General features: G+C 43.3%; 1 protein-coding gene across 4 annotated transcripts in view; it reads left to right on the top strand.

Annotated features, from left to right (window-relative positions):
- The window catches only part of pcca (propionyl-CoA carboxylase subunit alpha), a 632,301-nt gene that overhangs the window by 187,837 nt on the left and 422,612 nt on the right, over positions 1-21,852 (top strand). For all 4 annotated transcript variants that reach the window (XM_069890498.1, XM_069890496.1, XM_069890499.1 and 1 more), the window contains 2 exons: positions 16,737-16,850; positions 17,371-17,424. In XM_069890498.1, the coding sequence (XP_069746599.1) occupies positions 16,737-16,850; positions 17,371-17,424 (168 nt within the window). The remainder of the gene's footprint in view (positions 1-16,736; positions 16,851-17,370; positions 17,425-21,852) is intronic.

Here is a 21,852-nt window from a genome sequence, read left to right as displayed (position 1 = left end):
GAGTTGCCCTGTGATTGATGATAGGCCTCCCAAAAACCAAAGTCATCCTTAAGCTGAGGTGTCCTGTAAATGGAAGTCTTGCATTGCAAGGAATATCACCAATGTAAGGCAAATAAATTATTTTGTAGCTGGGCCTTGTTTTGTTGAATGGGTCATCGTTGAGGAATGTTTAATGCTCCCAAAGGAATCAACCAAGAATTTCTTAGTGAAGAATCGTCCATGATAATCACAATATCTCCAAATAAAAAATTGCTTTTAGCTTTTGTCGTTCTTGTAATAATTAAAGATATACACAGACAGCCAATCTGTTTACTCATAGTTTTGCTATTATCTGATTCCACCTGCATTGAATTCGCCCATCGTTATTGAATGAAGATCTACTGGGACCAATGCCTGAAGAGGGCGCACAAAATCAGTGAACCGGTGCGGACTCGAAAGGCCAACATGGCTTGTTTCCGCTCCGTAAATGGTTATATGGTTATATGGTTAAAAGGCTTCAGAATGGAAATGCTGGAAATTTGTTCTTGGGTCATATTTTGAGTGTGAAGTCTTATTTAAAATGATGTCCATCCCTAAAAACTTGCTAACCTGCTCTATGTAATATTGAATATCTTGAAATGCATAGTTTAGAATAGTGGTTTCCAGGCTTGTTCTTTCCACTCACGTGCCACCTTGGCAATCCCTATGCTATAGGTGCTCTGTGATTAGTAAAGGATTGCTTAAGGTGGTGTGTGAGTGGGGGAAAAAGGGTTTGAAAGCTACTGTTTTAATGGTGTCTGGTTGACTTGTTAGGTGCACGGTTTCATAGCCCCAAAGACTGAATTTTTCTCGAGCAGGATATTTTGGTAACGATGGGTCTGGAGCGGTGGTTCTCGGCCTTTCCCCCCACTCGCATACCATTTTGGGTGGTCCCTTGCTAATCAGAGCGCCTATAGCTTGGGGGTTGATTGGGGTGGTATGTGAGTGGAAGGAAAAGGTTTGAGAAACATTGGTTTAGAGCAACCATTCTCAATGGGGGCTGTACATGCACTGCACGTGTATGGTTGGCCATAGACTGAAATCATAATATATTTTTTATGTAGCCAGTGGGAGGTGACATAGATTTTGAGCAGTCTTAAGGGAGCCATAGCCAATAAAGGTGGAGAATGGTTGGTTGAGAGTAGGATCCTTCAGTTCAGTGCAAATGTGTATTTTTTGGGTAATTTAGTCAATGCAATGGGAAATTCCTGTGAAATGTATTCCTTTCATTTATTCTGTAATGTTTTGCCAGGAGCTAGCCATTTGTTTCTGGTGTCAAGGTCATCCTTTTGTCCTCATTTGCAGAATCATCTCAATGTCAGGACATCTAAATTAATGCATGTTGCCCATCTGAACTGAACATGGCATTTGTATCACATCTTATGTATTTTGCACTTTTCAATATTATTGAAGTGTGGCTAGAATGACTGTCAATAAAAGTTTCATTTTGAAGTGGGACCAAAAATATTGTCGAATATTGTATTATGTGGTGGCAAGGTAATACAAGTTTTAGGTGTAGGAGTTTGTTTTGAGAAAATGTGACACCATTGCTCTATGGGATTGCTGCACTCATCCAATTTGCCCACACTAGCTTAGTATCCTTTTACGCCTTGCCTCTGGATCTCTGTATAAATGTCTGAAATTTAATTTAGATATGCAGAAAGGTAACAGCTCCTGGGCTGCCCAAATGTCCCAATTAATCTGCAGCCCCTGTACATTTTTGGAGGGTGAGAGGAGACTGGAGCACCTGGAGGAAACCCACACAGACAAGAGGAGGATGTATAAACTCCTTACTGACAGGCCCTGGATTTGAACCTGGGTTGCTGGTGTGTTAATAGTGTTCTATCTTGCTGCCCCTCGAGTGATTATGTCTGATGCTGTAACTTTGACTGAGTTCAGTATTTTTGTTTTAAAAATTACTTGTGTCCCTTTTGAAATTCCTTCCTCTCACCTTAAACCTATGGTCCATTGACACTGTGACCGTGGAATAAATGATGATGATTTAACTCTCCTTGTGCCTTTTATAAATGTAAACAAGCCCAGCCTAGCCAATCTCCAGAACAATCACATTGTTCCTATGGCAATCAGAACTACCCCTGCATTTGTGGTCTAACCAGTGCTTTGTGGAGTTGCAACTTTAAATCCCAACTTTTATAATCTAAACCTGGTTTGAGGCAAGAAGACTATTACACCCCAATTATTTACTGATACTTGAAGGGAATTGTGAACTTGAACCCCAAGCACTCTTCTAAATTCTTATTCCTGCTTGCTTTCACAAAATGTCACCTTGCTCTTTGTCAGAATTAAATTCCATCTGTCCCTTAACCTCTGTCCACACTTTCCTTTTGTCATTTACAAACATAGTGGTTGTAACCCCTACATTTGCATTCAAATCATTGCTACATATAACAACTTATTACAATGGTTACAGATTTCTGTGGCCTATTAACAATATATGCTGTGCAGTCTTCATTGTTATAGCTTAATAGTTGGGAGAACTCAACCAACCCTTGGGGTTATTCAACCATTGTACATCCCAAACATCTAATACTTTGCTGTTACAGATTTTCCATTTATCTCTGCATGAACTTTACAATCTTCGTATCTTTTTGGTGAATCAAAAGAAGACGTATTCATTCAGGATATTGCCTCCACATTTTTGCTCAGTCTTGGAAAATATTTTGGAACTCACAATCTAACTTGCCAAGGATAGATAGTTCATCGTCCCATTTTGCCCTCTATAGACTACACTAATGGTTTTCAAACTCTCCACTCGCATACCACTTTAAGTTGTCCCTATGCATGGGAGCTCTATGATTAGTGGGGGATTGCTTGACGTGGTCTGTGAGTGGGGGAGAGGATTGAGAACCACTGCCAATTGTTGCTGAAGTGTTTTGTTAGAAAAAAATTGTCATTGACCCATTTCATTTGGTGCTGTGGGGCTTTGCACCTGATGAGTCAATTGAGTACGATTAAGTGTTTTTCAGATTTTATTTCCACCCACATATTATCTGAAGCATTACTTGGGGTGGTATGTGGGTGGAAATAAAGTTTGAAAGTCACTGCTGTACAATAATCTCAACAGTTAATGATTCCCATGTTTTACCTTTGAGCCTCTGCTCCCCGTCTACCAGTCAGAAAGTGGCGTACAGAGCAAGGACCACAACCAAGTTAGTTATTGGATCTTGTATTAGAGCTTGTAGCAGCCCGCTAACTGGGATGTGCCTTGGTACACAAGATGGCCGACAAACAAGGTAACTGCAGTGACTGTAGGGGCAAATGACCTTCATCACAGGTGACAACCTGCATAGCAGGAAACAATGAGCAATGGTGGGAAGAATAACCAATCTAAGGCTGGTGCGGATACGTCACACCTGGCGTCAGCAGTGGGGAGAGAATATAACCAGAACAATAAATTGGTCTTCAAAAGAGAAGAAATGGACTGTTCAATTTGAATATTACGTGAAAACTAACAAAGGGAGTTTAATGCAGGGAAATGTGAGCCATGCAGTTTAGTCAGAGGAATTGAGGACAGCCTATTTTCTAAATGGATATTGGCCTCAAATTCACAACCACAACCAGACAGAGAGTCGTGATTAATAGGCTTTAATCACCTTAAAGTGTCAGCACAGCTGGCATGTTGCTGGCCCGGTTCCAAGGCAGGTACTGAGGGAGGGGTTTTGGTGTGACAGCCTTTATGAGGATATCTGAGAGGGATTCGGGGGCGGGCCAGCCCATACAGCATATCTATACACAATAGTGGTAGCAAATGAATGGAGAATAGTGGGATATAGGTGCTCTTGTTCATGAAACAGGAGGATCAAGTTATTAGAAAACCAACCAATGTTGGTCTCTGTTCCTAGAGGATTAGATTTTTAAAATGGAAAAATATTGTGACAGTTGTTCAGGGTGTTGGTCAGGCTTGACCTGAAGAACTGTGCACAACATTCTTCCTTTATTGAAGAAAGAATAGATGAGCATTGGAGGGAACGCTGAAGAGATTCACATGGTTAATCCACGCATTGCAAGGGCTGTCCTATCGTGTTTGCTGATAAAAGTTAGATTTATATTCTTTGAAGTTTAGGTGCTCATTAAAACGTGAGATGCTATATAGATGTGATCTAGGGATATGGGAGAAAAGAGGGGCAGAGTGCTGAATTTGGATATACAACCATGATCATATTGAATGCAGAATCAGAATTTATTGTCATGAACATGTCACAAAATGATTGTTTTGCGGCAGCATTAGAGTGCAGAGTTGGATTGAAGAAATGAATTGTCAATTCCTGCTCCTATTTGATTTTTTTTATTGTAATGTGTTTATTTGGATAGAAGATGTTGGTCATGACTGCTATTTTTGTGTTAACTTTGTCTAGATCTGTCTTTTTTCTTTTTCTGCATGATTAGCTTTTTAGTTCCATGCCTTTGTCATTTAATCTCTCCTACCCTATCATCAATAGGAAGAAAGGATAGTTGCTATAATAGCATATTCCCTTTGTATTCCATTTCCAAAATGTTTGTTGATCGGCTTCAATGGATTTCTGAACCACTGCAATGTGCATTTACTGATATATTGTACATTTATCACATATGACTAAAGGCAATTTCTACCTAAGGATTCACATGATAAAGAGCTATATTCTATCTGCAATATACTTCCAAAGCATTTGATTGTCCATGAAGCATGTTCGGACAGCTTGAGGTCACTGAAGCCACTATCTATGTAATTCATGCATTCTACTTTTTTAAAAATCAATTTTCTGAAACCATAGTCTGACCTCATTTTGTGACTGTGAGTATCCTAAAAGTAATCATTATTGATGTGCAGGATTCATCCTGAGAATCACATTGTATGTTCGTCCTTAGGGTATGGGAATCACATGATTCTTTTATATCCTCCACAGATTACAATTTGTACCAAAATAGGCAAATGGTATTCTTTTCCCCTCCTCTTCTCATTAATTTACTTCAGAAACCTTATCGTTCCATGACTTCATTTTGATATCAGTTTTTCCCTATACGTGCATTCCTGAAACAAATAGTCTGAGATATTTTTCAAACTCAGTGTCCAGACTGTCATTGTACAATGGTAACAGGACTTTAACCTGAGGTTTAACCGCAGACAATTTTTAAGTGTACACTTTAACATAATGGATCATGGAATATGCGAGTCCATGGACATGTTGGATCAGTAGATTTCAGACATACTTCATTTGAGATGATGATCTTCCAGCAACAGTTGTGTTTGTCTTGGTCTCTGACCATTGAGACAGTCACAGACCTGGTTCCAGATAGGTATCCAGCATGCACACTATTCACATGGTCTGAGCCATCTACCCTAGACCTGTGTTCCTCCCTGACTGCTGCCTCCTACTGGCTGACAGTTACTGTAGGAATGTCAGAGGCTGTTTGTGAAATATTGAAGCTGAGAATGAAACTATTTACACAAACAAAAATTTTTTAAAAACTTAAAATGGATTGCACAGTTTAGAGAACAATGAAATCCTGCTTCAATTTGCCAGTGTACAGATAATAAGTAATCCAAGGAAACATGAGGATGTAATGGAGATCAAATGCTTCAATCAGGAAACCATAGTTGGATGCAGAGCTTGTGATGCTGCCTTCAGGACAGGGTGTAGGATGGCACTAAAATTACCCAAGACTGAACTCTCCCGTGGAATCTGGAAGGCAAAGCAGGGGTGTACACAATAAATCCACAGACAGCTGTGCAACATTGGTGACATGAGGCGCATATGGCATGGGACCAAGACTATAACAGATCACAAGTCAATCTTGCAAATTAATGGCAATGACACCTCCCTTCCAGAGAGACTGAACATCTTCTATGCATGGTTTGATGAGAAAAACAGGATAACACCAATGAAAGCTCCTTGTCCCCCTGATGACTGTGCACCCTGCATAGCCACTGCCGAGGTGAGAGATCCTTGTCCAAAGTGAACCCAGACAAGGTGGTGTGACCAGACAACATACCTGGTCGGGTACTGAATGATTGCGCAGACCAATCATCAGGTATTCACGGACATCCTCAACACCTTACTGCTGCAGTCCATTGTTCCTGCAAGGTTCAAGACACCCACCATCATCCCGGTACCCAAGAATGTGACAGTAATAGGCCTCAATGACACTGCTCTATGGCACTGGCCTCCACCATTATGAAATGCTTCAAGTGTCTGGTGATTGAGCACATCTCCTAAAGATGCTGGGCCCCTTTCAATTTGCCTATAGAAGAAACTGTTCCATAGATGATGCTATAATCTTATTGCTTCACTCCATCCTGGCCCACCTGAAGAATGATGCCAAGCTGCTGTTCATTTACTTCAGCACGCCGTTTAATATGATCAATGCTCAGAGGCTGGTGTAGAAGCTGATCTCGCCGGAACTCAACACCCCTCTCTGTAATTTGATCCTGGACTTCCTAATAGAAAGACTACAGCCTGTCCAGTTTGTAGCAGATTGTCGAGCACTGTCACACTGAGCATTCGTGCACCTCAGGGCTGTGTGCTCAGCCTGTTCCTGTTCCGGTAATGACCCATGACTACATTGGCGGATCCAGCTCCAACAGTGTCATAAAGTTTGCAGATGACAGTAGTTGGCCTCATCAGCAACAATGATGGATCACACTGCAGAGGTGGAAATGATGTGAGAGTAACAACCTGAGTCTCATTGTGAACAACATAAAGGAGATAATTGTGGGCTTCAAGAGGACCAGGAATGATTACCTTCCACTACACATCAGCAATTCTGTAATAGCGGGAATGGAGAGTGCCAAGTTCCTTGGAATTCACTTAATTAGTGAACTATTGTGGACACTCAACATCTCCTCATTTGTTAGGAAGGCGCAACAATGACTTCACTTCCTAAGAAGACTGAAGTGGGCAGAGCTACCAGCCACCATTATGTCATCCTTCTACAGGAGCTCTATCGAGAGCATCCTGGCCAGCTGTATCACAGTGGGGTACGGTTGCTGCAGCAAAATGGATCAGCGGTCAATCCACAGGACCATGAGTGGCAGAGAGGATCACTGGAGTCTCCTCACCACCCCCCCCCCCCCCATCCCCAAATTGATGTGGTCTACTAGGATTGTTATCTGAAGGGGGCACACAAAATCAATGCGATCCTCTTCCATCCTCCACACAGCATCTTTCAGCTGATCCCCTCAGGGAAGAGATACAGGAGTATCAGAACCAGCACCACCAGGCTGAGGAACAGCTTCTTCCCAGCCCGGCCTGGGTGGAGTACCTTGCTGAATATTAAAAATCTGTATTGACCAATTTACCAATGTATTCATGGATTTTTCAATATCTCACTCCGTCGGGGCTTGGTTCTGACTTGTTTCAACAGACGCCATCATACCAGTGCCACAGAAGAGTTCAGTAACCTGCCTTAATGACTGTTGACCAGTAGCACTTACATCAACAATGATGAAATGTATTGAAAGGCTAGTGTTGAAGCATATCAGCTCCTGTCTGAGAGGTGACGTGGATATGTTCCTTTTCACCAACTGTAGCAGCAAGTCTATGGAGGATACCATCTCACTGGCTTTATATAAAGCCAAGGAGCACCTAGAGAGTAAATATGCATTCATTCATCAGGATGCTCTTTATTGATTACAGTTTGGTATTTAACACCATCATCCCCTCAACACTGATCAGAAAATTCCAAGAGCCTGGACTGAACACCCACTGTGTAATTAGATCATGGATTTCTTCACCTCCAGACCACAATCAATGAGGATTGGTAAGAACATCTCCTCCACAATTGCCGTCAGTACCGGATGGAGCACCACAGGGCTGCATTTTTAGCCACCTGATGAACTCACTTTACACCTACAACATTGTGGCTCAGTACGACAATAATACCACCTACAAGTTTAACAATGACACCATGGTAGAGGGTTGTATAAAGAAAGGTAATGAGTCAGCATTCAGGAGGTAGATTGAAAACTTGGCTGTAAGGAGCACCAACAACAACCTTGCACTCAATATCACCAAAACCAAGGAGCTGATTGTTGACTTCATGAAAAGAAAGTCAAGAGGTATACACTCTAGTGAGCATTGGGTGATCAACAGTGGAGAGAGTGAGCAAATTGGAAGTCACTATCTCGGAGGATCTTTCCTGGACCCAACACACCAATGGCATTGTGAAGAAAGCAAGTTGGTTCCTCTATTTCCTCAGTAGTTTGCAGAGGTTTGGTATGACACCAGAAACCCTGGCAAATTTCTACAGATGTGTGGTGGAAAGTGTGCTGACCGGCTGCATCATGGTCTGGTATGGGGACATCATAACCCCTGAGTGTAAGGATATCCAAAAGGTAGTGGACGCAGCCAAAGACATCACAGGCAAAACCCACCCTGCTATCAAGAACATCTACAGGGAATGCTGTGTCGGAGAGTAGCAGCAATCATCAAGGATCCACACCACGCAGCACACCTTCTGTTCTTGCTGCTGTCATCAGCAAAAACTTGCAGCACCAGGTTCAGGAACAGTTACTACCCCTCCACTATCAGACTCCTCAACAACAACTCAATCAGGGACTCTTGTGCACTTAAAAAAATTTTTTTTGAATATTACATTCAAAATATTTTTGACCATACGTGTAGTTAAATACAAAATTTAAAAATACAAATACATAAATAAACAAATTTATCCTGCATTATGGTTGTAATCCAAACCCTCCAACTCCCCACTCACCCAAAAGACACCGAAAAAAGTATGTGAGAAACGTGTTGATTTTTAAAATTCTCTCTGTATTGCAGTCAATTTGTTTATATTTGTTATCTGTTTACAGTTCTTAATTTGTTTACATGTATATGCGGTGTTCAGTTTTTTTTGCACAACCAATAAGTGAAAATTCTAGACTCTTGAGCTGGAGGAAGGATCTTCCCCTTGCATGTCCTAGTTTCAGTGAGAGCACCTCTCATTCTTCCAAATTCTAGAGAATGTAGGTTTAGTCAATTTGCTCTCTCATCTGAGGAACCAGTCCGGTGATAATTTGCTGCACTCCCTTAAAGAGTAAACAATGTTTATCCATTTTACGTAAGGAAACCAAACTCAATACAATAATTTAGGTGTGGTCTAACCAAGGCCTTCTATAATTGCATTAAGATCTCCTATTCCTGACCTTAACGAGTCTTGTACAAGGGAAAGGGATTCCTGCTTTGGTCTCAATAAAGGGTTCTGACTTGAAATTGACCATTTCTCTCCATGAAGGCTGCCTGACCCACTGAATACAGCTGGCTTCTTTTTTCACTTGATATTCCACCGTTTGCTTTTCTTTTTTTTTCTCCTGGTTGGCTGAGTGGCACTTGGCTGTGTAGGGCTGATTTGACCTAGACCTTCCAGAAGTATGCAAATATGCATCCAGTTGGTAGTGCAACAGAATCCAGGAAGAAGTGGATCAGAAATATAATTGTCAAGCGGAAAGTGAAGAAAGGGATCAAAAATCGGCAGTGCTTAATGTGGCTTACATGATTGTCTAATGCATTGTTGGTGAGTTAAGTCTGCCCTGGGCTGGTGATTCACCCAGATTAGATGTTCTCCAAATCCAGCAGACATCTCTGACAGTCTTGTGTTATTTATGGATGAACTCAGATGCATACAGGATGGGAGAATGGGTATATGCTTAATCAACTTTGATTCCAAAAAGACATTTGACACATTGTACATGATGGATGTGCTCTCCAAGTCAGAGTTTGGGGAGGGAATATTCCATTATATTGAAAGATATATTGGTAATGTAGTCCTAACGAATGATTGAGCAAATAAAAACTTCCTGATCATCTCCATAATTAAGGAAGGTCACTCTCATCTTTTGAGCTGGCATATTGCATTGAATTCAAAGTCGATTCAGGAAGGATGTGTGTCCTAATGATGCAGCTGGTGTTGTTCAAGTTGAAATGTATTATCATCTGAAGGTATATGTACAACCAGATGAAACGGCATTTCTCCAGACCATGGTGTATACATAGGCACATTCTTTCTTCTTTCTTTCTTTGGCTTGGCTTCGCGGACGAAGATTTATGGAAGGGTATGTCCACGTCTGCTGCAGGCTCGTTGGTGACTGACAAGTCCAATGCAGGACAGGCAGGCACGGTTGCAGCGGTTGCAAGGGAAAGTTGGTTGGTTGGGGTTGGGTGTTGGGTTTTTCCTCCTTTGTCTTTTGTCAGTGAGGTGGGCTCTGCAGTCTTCTTCAAAGGAGGTTGCTGCCCGCCGAACGGTGAGGCGCCAAGATGCACGGTTGGAGGCGATATCAGCCCACTGGCGGTGGTCAATGTGGCAGGCACCAAGAGATTTCTTTAAGCAGTCCTTGTACCTCTTCTTTGGTGCACCTCTGTCTCGGTGGCCAGTGGAGAGCTCGTCATAGAACACGATCTTGGGAAGGCGATGGTCCTCCATTCTGGAGACGTGACCCACCCAGCGCAGTTGGGTCTTCAGCAGCATGGATTCGATGCTGTCGGCCTCTGCCAGCTCGAGTACTTCGATGTTGGTGATGAAGTCATTCCAATGAATGTTGAGGATGGAGCGGAGGCAGCGCTGATGGAAGCCTTCTAGGAGCCGTAGGTGATGCCGGTAGAGGACCCTTGACTCGGAGCTGAACAGGAGTGTGGGTATGACAACGGCTCTGTACACGCTGATCTTTGTGTGTTTCGTCAGGTGATTGTTTTTTCAGACTCTTTTGTGTAGTCTTCCAAAGGCGGTATTTGCCTTGGCGAGTCTGTAGTCTATCTCTTTGTCGATTCTTGCATCAGATGAAATGGTGCAGCCGAGGTAGGTAAACTGGTTGACCGTTTTGAGTTCAGTGTGCCCGATGGAGATGTGGGGGGGCTGGTAGTCATGGTGGGGAGCTGGCTGATGGAGGACCTCAGTTTTCTTCAGGCTGACTTCCAGGCCAAACATTTTGGCAGTTTCCGCAAAACAGGGTGTCATGCGCTGGAGAGCTGGCTCTGAATGGACAACTAAAGCGGCATCATCTGCAAAGAGTAGTTCACGGACAAGTTGCTCTTGTGTCTTGGTGTGAACTTGCAGGCACCTCAGATTGAAGAGACTGCCATCCATGCGGTACCGGATGTAAACACCGTCTTCATTGTTGAGGTCTTTATTGGCTTGTTTCAGCATCATGCTAAAGAAGATAGTAAAGAGGGTTGGTGCGAAGATGCAGCCTTGCTTCACGCCGTTGTCATAGGCACATAGCACATAATAAACATGCGTTTGTGGCGGTGTGAGCATTGGAAGAAACACAGCCACCATGTTGAGGTTCGTTAACGACCGTTTTTATTCAAATTCAGCGCACCCCTTTAAGGGTAGCATGAGCTCAGTCAGCTGGTGCATTGAGACACCATAATCGCTGCCCAGGGTGTGCGCTGAAAGGGATGCTGGAGTCAGAGAGAAACCCCTGATGACACCATTTCCCCATGGCTGCCCCAACACGTGGTGATACAAGTGGGGCTGGTTCGCCAAGAGTATTTGCGCCGCCACACAACCCCCCCAGAACTGGCTACGCGCCCTGTCGCTGTGGTGACCGGGCCCGGAGCTTGGTCGCGGCTGTCTGCACCAGCTGTGATAAGTCCAGATGGGCTGCCTTCAGGCGGACCACCGTAAAAAGTTCCTCTCTCCCCCCAACGTCCAGGGTGAAGGTTCCGCCGGATTGGTGCAAGACTTTGTATGGCCCCTCATACGTTCACTGTAGCAATGCACCTTGTGGTCACTTCTGCATGACAACGAACTGGGCTAAGTCGAGCTCTTTGGGGAGATGAAACGGCTGGGTGCCGTGGCGTGCTGGTGGTGGGGGAGCTAGTGGGGGGCAGTCGATTGCATAGCTTCGCCAGCAGATTTTTGTTGGTGGCCATGGTGTTAGGGTTTGGGCCGAAAAACTCACCCAGCAGGGAAAGCGGTGTGCCATTAACCATCCCCGCTGCTGAAGCCTGCAGGTCCTCCTTGGGTGCCGTCCTAATCCCAAGGAGGACCCAGGGTAGTTCGTCTGCCCAGTTTGGTCCAGTGAGCCTGGCCATAAGCGATGCCTTCAGGTACTTATGGAACCTCTCCACCAACCCGTTGGACTGCGAGTGGTATGCTGTGGTGTGGTGGAGCTTGATCCCCAGGAGCTTCACCATCTGAGTCCACAGGGCAGACGTGAACTGTGCTGGGACTCTAAAATGGGCAATCCATTGGCTGACCAGAGTCCTGGCACACTTCTCCACGGAGGCCTCCTAAATCGGAATGGCCTCCGGCCACCTTGTGGCCCGATCCACCACTGTGAGGAGGTAACGAGCCCCCTTGGACACCGACAACATCAATGTGGATGTGTTGGAAACTGCGAACCGCCGGGTCGAAGTTCTGGATTGGGGCCTGTGTGTGTCGCTAGACCTTAGAGGTCTGGCACCTGGTACAGTTCCTGGCCAGTTCCGCCACCTCCTTCTTCAGCTCGTGCCACACAAACCGCTCCGCGACCATCTGCACGATTGTCTTTACTGCTGGGCGAGCAAGATTGTGGATCAGACACTGGGCACGGCGTGCCTGTTGAGACGTCGCAGAGCAATGTGTCCGGGCTGCTGGGCACCCGGACATCCTTGAGTTTGAGGCCCAAGATGGCGGTCCGCAAGGCCTGTGTCTCCGCATCATTCCTCTGTGCTTTAGCCAGTTGCTCGTAATCCAAGCCAGGTGTGAGAATGTATCCGCCACTACATTGTCTTTGCTGACCCTGTGTCGGATGTCGGTCGTAAACTCAGACACGTATGAGAGGTGGCACTGCTGTCTGGCAGACCACAGATCCTTGGCCATCGCCAATGCTTGAGTGAGGGGCTTGTGATCCGTGAAGGCTGTCAACAACCTGCCCTCGAGGAAATGGTGGATGGCCAAACACAGCACCAGGAGCTCCTGGTCGAAGGCACTGTATTTGAGCTCCGGCGGGCGCAGCTGCTTACTGAAAACAGCCAGCGAGTCTCATTGTCCATTGAGCCACTGTTCCAGAATCCCCCCCAACTGCCGTAGCTGAGGCGTCCATGAAGAACGGCGCGTGTGCCTCCGGCCGCGGGTGTACCAGCAGCGTGGTGCTGGCTAGAGCCTCCTTTGTCGCGATGAAAGCCCTGTCCGCTTCCTCTGACCATAATAGTCTTTTCTTTAGTGGCCATGAATGCGAACAATGGGCGCATGGTGAGTGTGGCTCGGGGATTAAACGATGGTAAAAGTTCACCATCCTCATGAACTCTTGGTGGCCTTTCAGGGTGGAGGGTTTGGGGAATCGTTGAGCAGCCTCTACCTTCTCCGGCGCCTGCGCAGCCCCAGCGCTGAAATGGTGTGCCCCAAGAACTGAAGGGACTCCTTGCCGAAATGGCATTTAGCCACATTGACCATGAGGCTGAAGTCCGCCAGCCAGGCAAAGAGTGTGTGGAGGTGGGCTTTGTGTTCATCGCGGTTGTGACTGGCAATGAGAATATCGTCCAGGTAAATGAACACAAAGTGCAGGTCATTTCCAATCGTGTCCATGAGGCGCTGGAATGTTTGGGATGCGTTCTTTAGACCGAAGGGCATACGCAGGAACTCGAAGAGGCCAAAGGGGGTGATAATGGCCGTCTTACGCACGTCGTCTGGATGCACCGGGATTTGATGGTATCCCCGCACAAGGTCCACTTTGGAGATGACCTGTGCGCCGTGGAGGTTGGCAGAGAAGTCTTGTATGTTGGGCACCATGGTACCTGTCGGGGGTGGTTGCGTCGTTCAACCGACGGTAGTCCAGCCCCCGGACGATTGGGACCATATGGAGCGGCGATGCCCAGGTGGTGTTCGAGCGCCAGACGATTCCCAGTTCCTGGAACCTGGAGAACTCCTCCTTTGCCTGTTGGAGCTTCTCTGGCAGCAGCTATCTGGGTCTAGCATGCAGCTGGGGACCCTGTGTGCCGATGTGGTGGAAGACCCCATGCTGGGGCAGGGCGGCGTTGAACCGTGGCTCTAAGATGGTGGGGAATTCGTGGAGGATATCATCGAACATCCCTGGCGGCGATTTCAGGCCTGTGGGCTTGTGCTGTGGTCATTCCGGTGGAGTGGAACGTTCGGACATTGACCTTCATGTCCACCAGTAGGCCGTGAGCTCTGAGGAAGTTGGCCCCTAACAACGCGATGCCCACAGAGGCTAGGACAAATCTCCAGTGGAACTTCTCCTTTCCAATCTGGATCTGTGCCCTGTGGTAGGTAGGTCCTGATAGTGGAGCCGTTGGCCACCCACGGGGTTGGACCTCGAGATCGGGTGCGAGGTGGCGGCTGGTGCAATAGGGACAGTTAAAAGATTTAGATAGGCACATGGATGTAAAAGTAAAAGAGTTGAGGATATGAGTTAGGCAAGGAAAAGGGCCTGTTCTCTGCTGTAATATTCTGTGAGTGGGGTTAATTATCAGGAAAAGGGGATTAAAAGGGACATTAGGGGACAATTTTTCAATCAGAGGGTGCTGAGAATATGGAACAAGCTACTACACAAAGTGGGGGAGGCAAAAATGTTATCCTCCTTTAAGAAACACTTGTATCATTACTCGGATGGGAGGGGATTGGAGGGTTCTAAACCTAATGCACGCAAATGGGAGTAAAGCAGGAGGGAATGCTGTTGGACATGCACAAGCTGGGTTTGTTTCCTTGCTGTAAGACTCAATTCTCTGACCTTTTGTCTGCACTGTTAAGAAAATGGAAGAACCAAGTAATGAGGAAAAATATGAGAAAATATAACAGAAAAAATATTATCTTTATATGGTGCTTTATTATGAAAGAATGATTCACAGGCTGTTAATGTTTCACAGGTTTTAAAATGCTTCTTTTAAGCAAAAGAACAAGATGTAGCCACACGCTACTTGAAAGAAGTAGTATAGTCAGGTTAAGCTCTGAGTTTTATTAGAGCTCAGGCCCGACTTTTGTACTTGCATTGTTCCCGCCATGGCCCCCCCTTGGCTGACATCACACCATGCATAACTAAAGCGCGTTTCCCGCATGCGGGTACTTTCCTGCATAACAATGCCAGTACCATTTTGGGGTCACTGGCCTTTAAGCTGCCCTTGCCGTTCACCTGCTAGTTTGCTTGTCAGAGCCAGTGCTGCTGCGCGGGCTGCTGGCCTTTAGTTGCACTCACTGCCCGGAGCGCCGGCTCAATCGCTGCAATGGCGGGCCGCCACAAATACTCATTTGTAATGAGTACTCTATATATTCAAACTAAGTTCATAGAAAACTTTTATACCAGGACTTGCATTTAAATTTGTTTGCATCTCATTGCGTGTAATTCATTCAATTTCAAATAGCTATTTTGAATGTGGATATCAGGGCAAGGCCAGATTTACCGTCCACCCTGAATTATAATTAAAAAAAAAGGCGAATGCAAATAATTTTACATCTGATATTGAAATGCATGCACCTTTACAAATCAGCTTCATAAAATGGAATAGATTATTTGCTGCTGCTTATCTCATTGGTGTTTTGGGATATGACTGTTGACAATTTGGCTGGGAAATTTCCTACTTTCAACAGTGACTACATTTCAATATAGTTTATTAGGTGTAAAGCTCTTTGGGGTGAGGTGAAGTTGTGAAAAGCATTGTATACTTGCCAGTTCTTTAAAGTAGTCAGCCTGGCTGATCTGGCTGTTGAATCTCTTTCACTCTTGAAAGTGAAGATGTTTGTGTTGTGGTAAGGAACACCTTCCGGGCATGACACCCTCTCCCAATGGGGACAAATTCAATGCCCTTTTCACTCCTTTTGACACCAATTTGATTTTGGAGGTGCAAACAAATGTATGAACTGTTAAACTGACCAGATTTCAAGTGAGATACTAATGAAGAACACTTTGTCTAACTGGGAAAATTTGCACGGTTTTCAACTGAAGACAGAAACCTGAATCTTTTTACAATAAACTTGCTATGAACAGCAGAACTCTCCTCACTACTTTTAGAGGAAAACACAGATAAAAAGGTAAAGATGCACTAAAATTGTAATCTTTCTAAATAAAAGTTTGAGAATTTTTAGAAGCCATGGTAGTAGTAATTCTTCTGAATTCAAGTTGCACATGTGGCAGGAATTTCTGCTGCTGCAAACTAACCATCTTAAATTAGACAACATTCTGCATACCCTCTGGTTCTTTTCTCCTAGCAAAGGAGGGTGTGGGTGAAACTGTTGAGTCAGTGGCTGTCTGGATAAATAATTCGCTAGATTTTCCGGTTCAGGTGAAACGATATTGAACTGTTTAGACATTGGCCTTAATTTGTGTATGTCGCTGACCTGATGCTGTGCAGGGACATTTGGAACATCTCTGTATTGAATTCACTCTAATTACCTCCAACATCCTGGGGAGTCTGCATAGAATGGGCCATGAATATTTGTTATTCAGTACAATTTTATTAACTACCTAGGCTACACAGAACTGTTGGTTGTATTTTTTAACATTCATTTTTAAAAATTCTCGTGAGTCATTTGGAGTATTTTTAATCACAAGTAATTTTAAATATAATTAAAGTGATTCCCTCGAATCAGTCTATAGTTTAAGGCTTCGATTATAGAAACTCGTTCAGGTTTTAAAAATCACTTTGTTGATGTGAACCGAAAAACTGCATGGACAAAGGGCATATATTCTAAATCATGTCAAAATCTTTCTGAGATGCATGAATCTAAAATATAATTATTTTCACTTGTGACTATCCCATTAAAGTTGAATTTTCTCTTTGTTCCTGCAGGTTCATGTTAAGATGGCAGATGAGGCTTCCTGTGTTGGACCAGCCCCCACCAACAAAAGCTACCTCAACCTGGATGCTGTCATAGAAGCCATTCAAAAGTCTGGTGTCCAAGCTGTGAGTCTGAATGTACTTAAAACCCCTAGCTGGCTGCTTGTATATTGCTCAGGAAACAGCCAAACTTGTAAAAGGGCGAATATCCTCTTCCAGTTTAGTTCCTATGACTTGAGTTAAATTGCAAGCTTGATTGCTACTGGAAATCAAAGGCTCGGTAGCATCTGGCAGTGCCTGTTACTGATCCTGCAGGTGGCTGAAGAATTCAGCTTTTCACACCAGGGAGTAACTTGAGTTCATTTCATAATTTACTTTTATTCATTATTATTAATAAAAGAAACCTAATTAAACTTGAGCATGGAATTAGCATTTTCCTCTTAATATTTGTTGTAGTGGTTGTTCTCTAAACTATTAATTGTGCAAGAAATCAATGAGCATTAGCATTGCCAATGTGCATGCTGGGGCCAATAATGCAATGAAAATTTCTTTCCTTGTTTCAAGCTCTGAATAAGATAAATGGTGATAGATTTAAGATTAATTAGGAGTTTAAAAGATATATGCCTTCTGCCTTTTTGTGTCTTAGGTCCACCCAGGATATGGGTTTCTTTCAGAAAACAAAGACTTTGCGAGACGTCTGGTAAGTTTTGTTGTTGATTCCTCCCCCTTGCTGTTGATTAATCTTGCGGAAAGGACAGAAATGGCTGTTTGCCTGTGAATAACGAACGTGTAGTTTGAGCGAGAAGGGCCTGATTTAAAGCAAGGCTGAAACCCTCACAGTGGTGCTGTTGATGACTCAGCTGGTCTCATCAATGTGCATTATGATAACTCGAGAATTCTGGCTTGATGAGATTCAGCTGAAAGCATAGGGGGAAAATTACATGAGCACCGCTGACACAGGCAGGCCAGAAAATGTTTAAATAGCATAATGATTCTTGAAAAATCACCGGTTTCAAAAAATAGGGGCTATTTCAGAAATTATGCTGCATCCTCGTTCATAAAATTAACCCTTTAGACCTTGAAAGTTACTTCTTCTATATAACTTTTGGTGCTCTGTATTGGACATAAAGATCTCAGAATGGCATGTATTGTTTATTATTTTATTTCTTCTATTTGTTTCCTCTGCCTGGAGTGTAAATACATTACCAATGATAACAGCAGGATTTTATATTATCTGCTATATGGGAAGCAGACAATTTGTGACCATTTAAATACGTCTGTTTAAGGTGTGAAATGTTTGTTTCAATGTACAGTGATTTTATTTTTTAATGAGGACAGTTTCCTTAATTTTAGACATTAAATTTAGGTCAACTGGACAGAAAAAAAACCCATAGTTGACCAATCAGTAGCGCGAGACGAACTTCACACTAACTCAGTCGCACAACAGGTTTTTTTTTTAGCTGTGTTTACAGCGTTTCTTTTGCTTTATTTCTTTAACACACAAGTTGATGAGGAATTTTATCCCTTTCTTGAATGCACAAAATAATGCTAAAGAGTGCAGCTGTTCATCTATTGTAATGTGGACAGGGTCTACTGGCAGATAGTGACCCTCTAGGTCAGGAGGCGTCATTACAGCACATCCACTGATGATCAAGCAGAGATGATCAGTCATTAATTAATGCAGTGGAGTTTTGTTAATGTCACTTTCAATTTGCCACACTAAACTGTGACAATATCCAGGAAGTGACGCTAACTGCACCTCATCATTAACTGGGTACTAATCCATTAAGGTTGTGGTTTCATGGAGGAAATGTCATTTTCATGGGTTTCATTGATAATTGTCTCCAAGTTCTTGCCTCTTCTTCCCTCGCATTGTAGCCCCCTCCAATAGTTCTTGGGACTAAAATTCCGTCCTCCAATGTTGTCCTCCTGTGCAAGTTTCAATGATTCAACACTGGCAGCTATGCTTTCAGCTACCTGAACCTTGAGCTTTGATTTCCCTTTCAAAACCTTTCTTATTTTCCTTTTAGGTGCTTCTCATTTATTCTAAAGTAATTTCTCAAATCTAGCTTTGTAGGAAGTTTACATTAAATGCACTCTAAATACAAGTTGCTTCTTTTCGTATTGGAAGGGATTAGAAATGAAATATTAACAGCTCTGGTCCACTACTTGCAGATTGGATATGCTACTGCAAGGACCTAATGCTGATTAAATCTTGCTTCACAACCTTGAGATTGTATTTAGCCTCAGTGTCACCAATGTAATCTTTATCATTTCAATAGTTTATCATTGAGCAAGATTGTATACATATTAAATTAGTTTTAAAATCTTCCTGTGACCATTATAAAATAGAATAAGGCTTCCGGGTTAAATTTGCATCTGAGGTTCTTGTAGATAGATGACAGTTTTGATGGATTGCTAATTTAATTGTGGCTGTATTATTACAATTCCCTCTCTACATTTACCTGACAGAAGCATAGTAATGCTCCGGACATGGGTCAGGCATCAGCTGTGAAGAGGGGAACAGAATTAATATTTCAGGCCAATGACCAATCATCGGAATTGTGAAAGTGTCTGATCCAAGTATCGCCAGCATTGTCCCTATTTCAGATTTCAAGTATCTGCTGTATTTTGCTTGTGCAGTATTCCAAACTCTTGTTCATTGAGCTTTGCACAGTGTGAATAAAAGTAACATTTAATTCAGATTTAATTACATCTTCTATTTATACAAGTTGTCAGGAGTGAGGTTTGTACAGTTATGAAGGGCCTGGATTGGGGAGATGGGCTTTTTTCCCCAGGATCTAAAATTAGAGGGCACAGATTTAAGGTGAGAGAGGAGAAATTTAAAGTTTGAGAGGTAAATTGTTCACATACAGGGTGGTAGTTATGTGAAACAAGCTGCCAGAGGAGGTGGCAATGATGTAATATATAGAATACCTTTGGCTACGGACTTGGATAGGAAAGGAGTAGACAGATATGGGCCTAAGGTGGGTTAGCATAGTTAGACATCATGGATAAGTTGGGCTGAAGGGCTAATTTTGTTCTATAAAGCTCTTTCATGTGGCAAGCCACCTGGAGTCTCTGCTTGGATTGTCCATCACACTGCATCGATCTGGTTCAATCTGATTGGTCGTCAAAGAAGTCCCATCCAGTGTCAGAGGCTCATGTAGCACATTCTGATTAAAGTTGAAAATTTTGAAATGCTTCTGAATGGCATGGCATTTTAGAAGAGAGGTAGGTCCAAAAAGGTGTAAAAATGCTGGGTTAATTCATAATGGTTTTGATGTCATAGAAAGGGATGATGCAAATTCACATGGTAAGAAATAATTAAAGCAAGAGGTCATTTGGACGACCTTGTAATAGTAACCATACAGTACAGTAAGACGAAATATAAAGGAAACTTGTCAGGAAGGTACAGCAATAATCATGGTGGATTTTAAGCAAAACACTCAATTGGCTGGAAACCCTGAGCAGGGCGGACAGTATCTGTGGAGAGAGGGTCATCGTTAACATTGCAGGTCAACGACCTTTCACAGGAATGGGAAAGGGGGTAAGATATGAAGAGGAAAGATTTTAATAACGACGATGGGTTATTACTCTACACATTGTTCAAAGTTTGATACATTACCTGACAATATGCCAAATCTCCTCGGACTCATTAGGAACTCGAGGCGTTGGTACGTCTTCATGGTAGCAGACGGGCAAAAACTGTTGAAATAAGGAGCTCATACAGAATGTTCTTGGGATAGTTTCTTGTAACTGTACATTCTGAAGCTAAGATGGGAGGAGGCAACACCAGACACAATATTGTGCATGAGATAGAATTGATCAAAGACTGCATTTTTGAACACTTTCCTAGGTAGTGACGATTATGATGAGATTAAGTTTTGCATTTGGTTTCAGGGAGGGAAGCATAAGCTCAGTACTAGCACAGGTATATGAAACTTAAATAAAGACAATTATGAGGATACAAAAGCAGTGCGAGCTAAAAACAAATTGGGTAAAACTGCAGTGACACTCATTTAAGAGTATCTTTCAGAATAAATACATTTGAACATTTTTTAATTTTAAATTTAGACCAACAGCAGGTGCTTCTAGACCCATGAAATCATGCACTCCAAATGCACCAATTAACCTACAACCTCTGAACGTTTTGAATTCTATAGGAATGACCCATCACAGCACAGTACAGGCCCTTCGGCCCTCACTATTGTGCCGATCTATATATCCCTTCCTTAAAAAAATCCAAAACCTTCCCTATCCCATAACCCTCCATTTTTATTTCATCCATTTGTATGTCTAAGAGACTCTTAAATACCCCCAGCATTTCAGCTTCCATCATCATCTCTGGCAAGCTCTGGCATCTCTGGCAAGGCATTCCCCTGAACTCCCTCCTTTCACTTTGTTCAGGTGTCCTCTGGTGTTTTCTGATCCTGCCCGACAAATCAGGTGCTGTCTGTCCACCCTATCTATACCTCTCATAATCTTGCAGACCTCTATTAAGTCTCCTCTCATCCTTCTATGCTCCAAAGTGTAAAGTCCCAGCTCTGCTAACCTTGCCTCATAAGACTTGTTTCCCAATCCAGGCAGCATCCTGGTAAATCTCCTCTGCACCTTCTCCTTAGCTTCCACATACTTCCTATAATGAGGTGACCAGAAATGAACATAATACTCTAAGTGTGGTCTTACCAAAGATTTGAAAAGTTGTAACATGTCCTCTCTACTTCTGAACCCAATCCCCCTATTAATGAATCCCAGCCTCCTATAGACCTTCTTAACTATCCTATCAACCTTTGTGGCAACCTTGAGGGATGTATGGATTTGCACCCCAAGGTCCTTCTGTTCATCTGTACTCTTAAGTAATGGACCATTATCCCTGAACTCAGCTTTCTGGTTAGTCTTTCCAAAATGCTTCACTTCACAATTAAATGGATTGAAATCAATCAGCAACTTTTCTTGCCAACTCTGTCTATATCCTTTTGTAACCTTCAATGCCTTCATCTCCATCCACAACTCCTTCCTTTGTGACATCCACAAATTTTCTGACCCATCCATTCGCTTCTTCATCCAGGTCATTTATAAAAATCACAAAGAGCAGGGGTCCCAGAACAGATCCCTACGGCACTCC

The sequence above is a fragment of the Narcine bancroftii genome, chromosome 7, assembly GCF_036971445.1.
Source record: "Narcine bancroftii isolate sNarBan1 chromosome 7, sNarBan1.hap1, whole genome shotgun sequence".
Classification (NCBI taxonomy): domain Eukaryota; kingdom Metazoa; phylum Chordata; class Chondrichthyes; order Torpediniformes; family Narcinidae; genus Narcine; species Narcine bancroftii.
The sequence above is the reverse complement of the archived record's forward strand: the minus strand, read 5'-3'. Positions and strand labels throughout refer to the sequence as shown.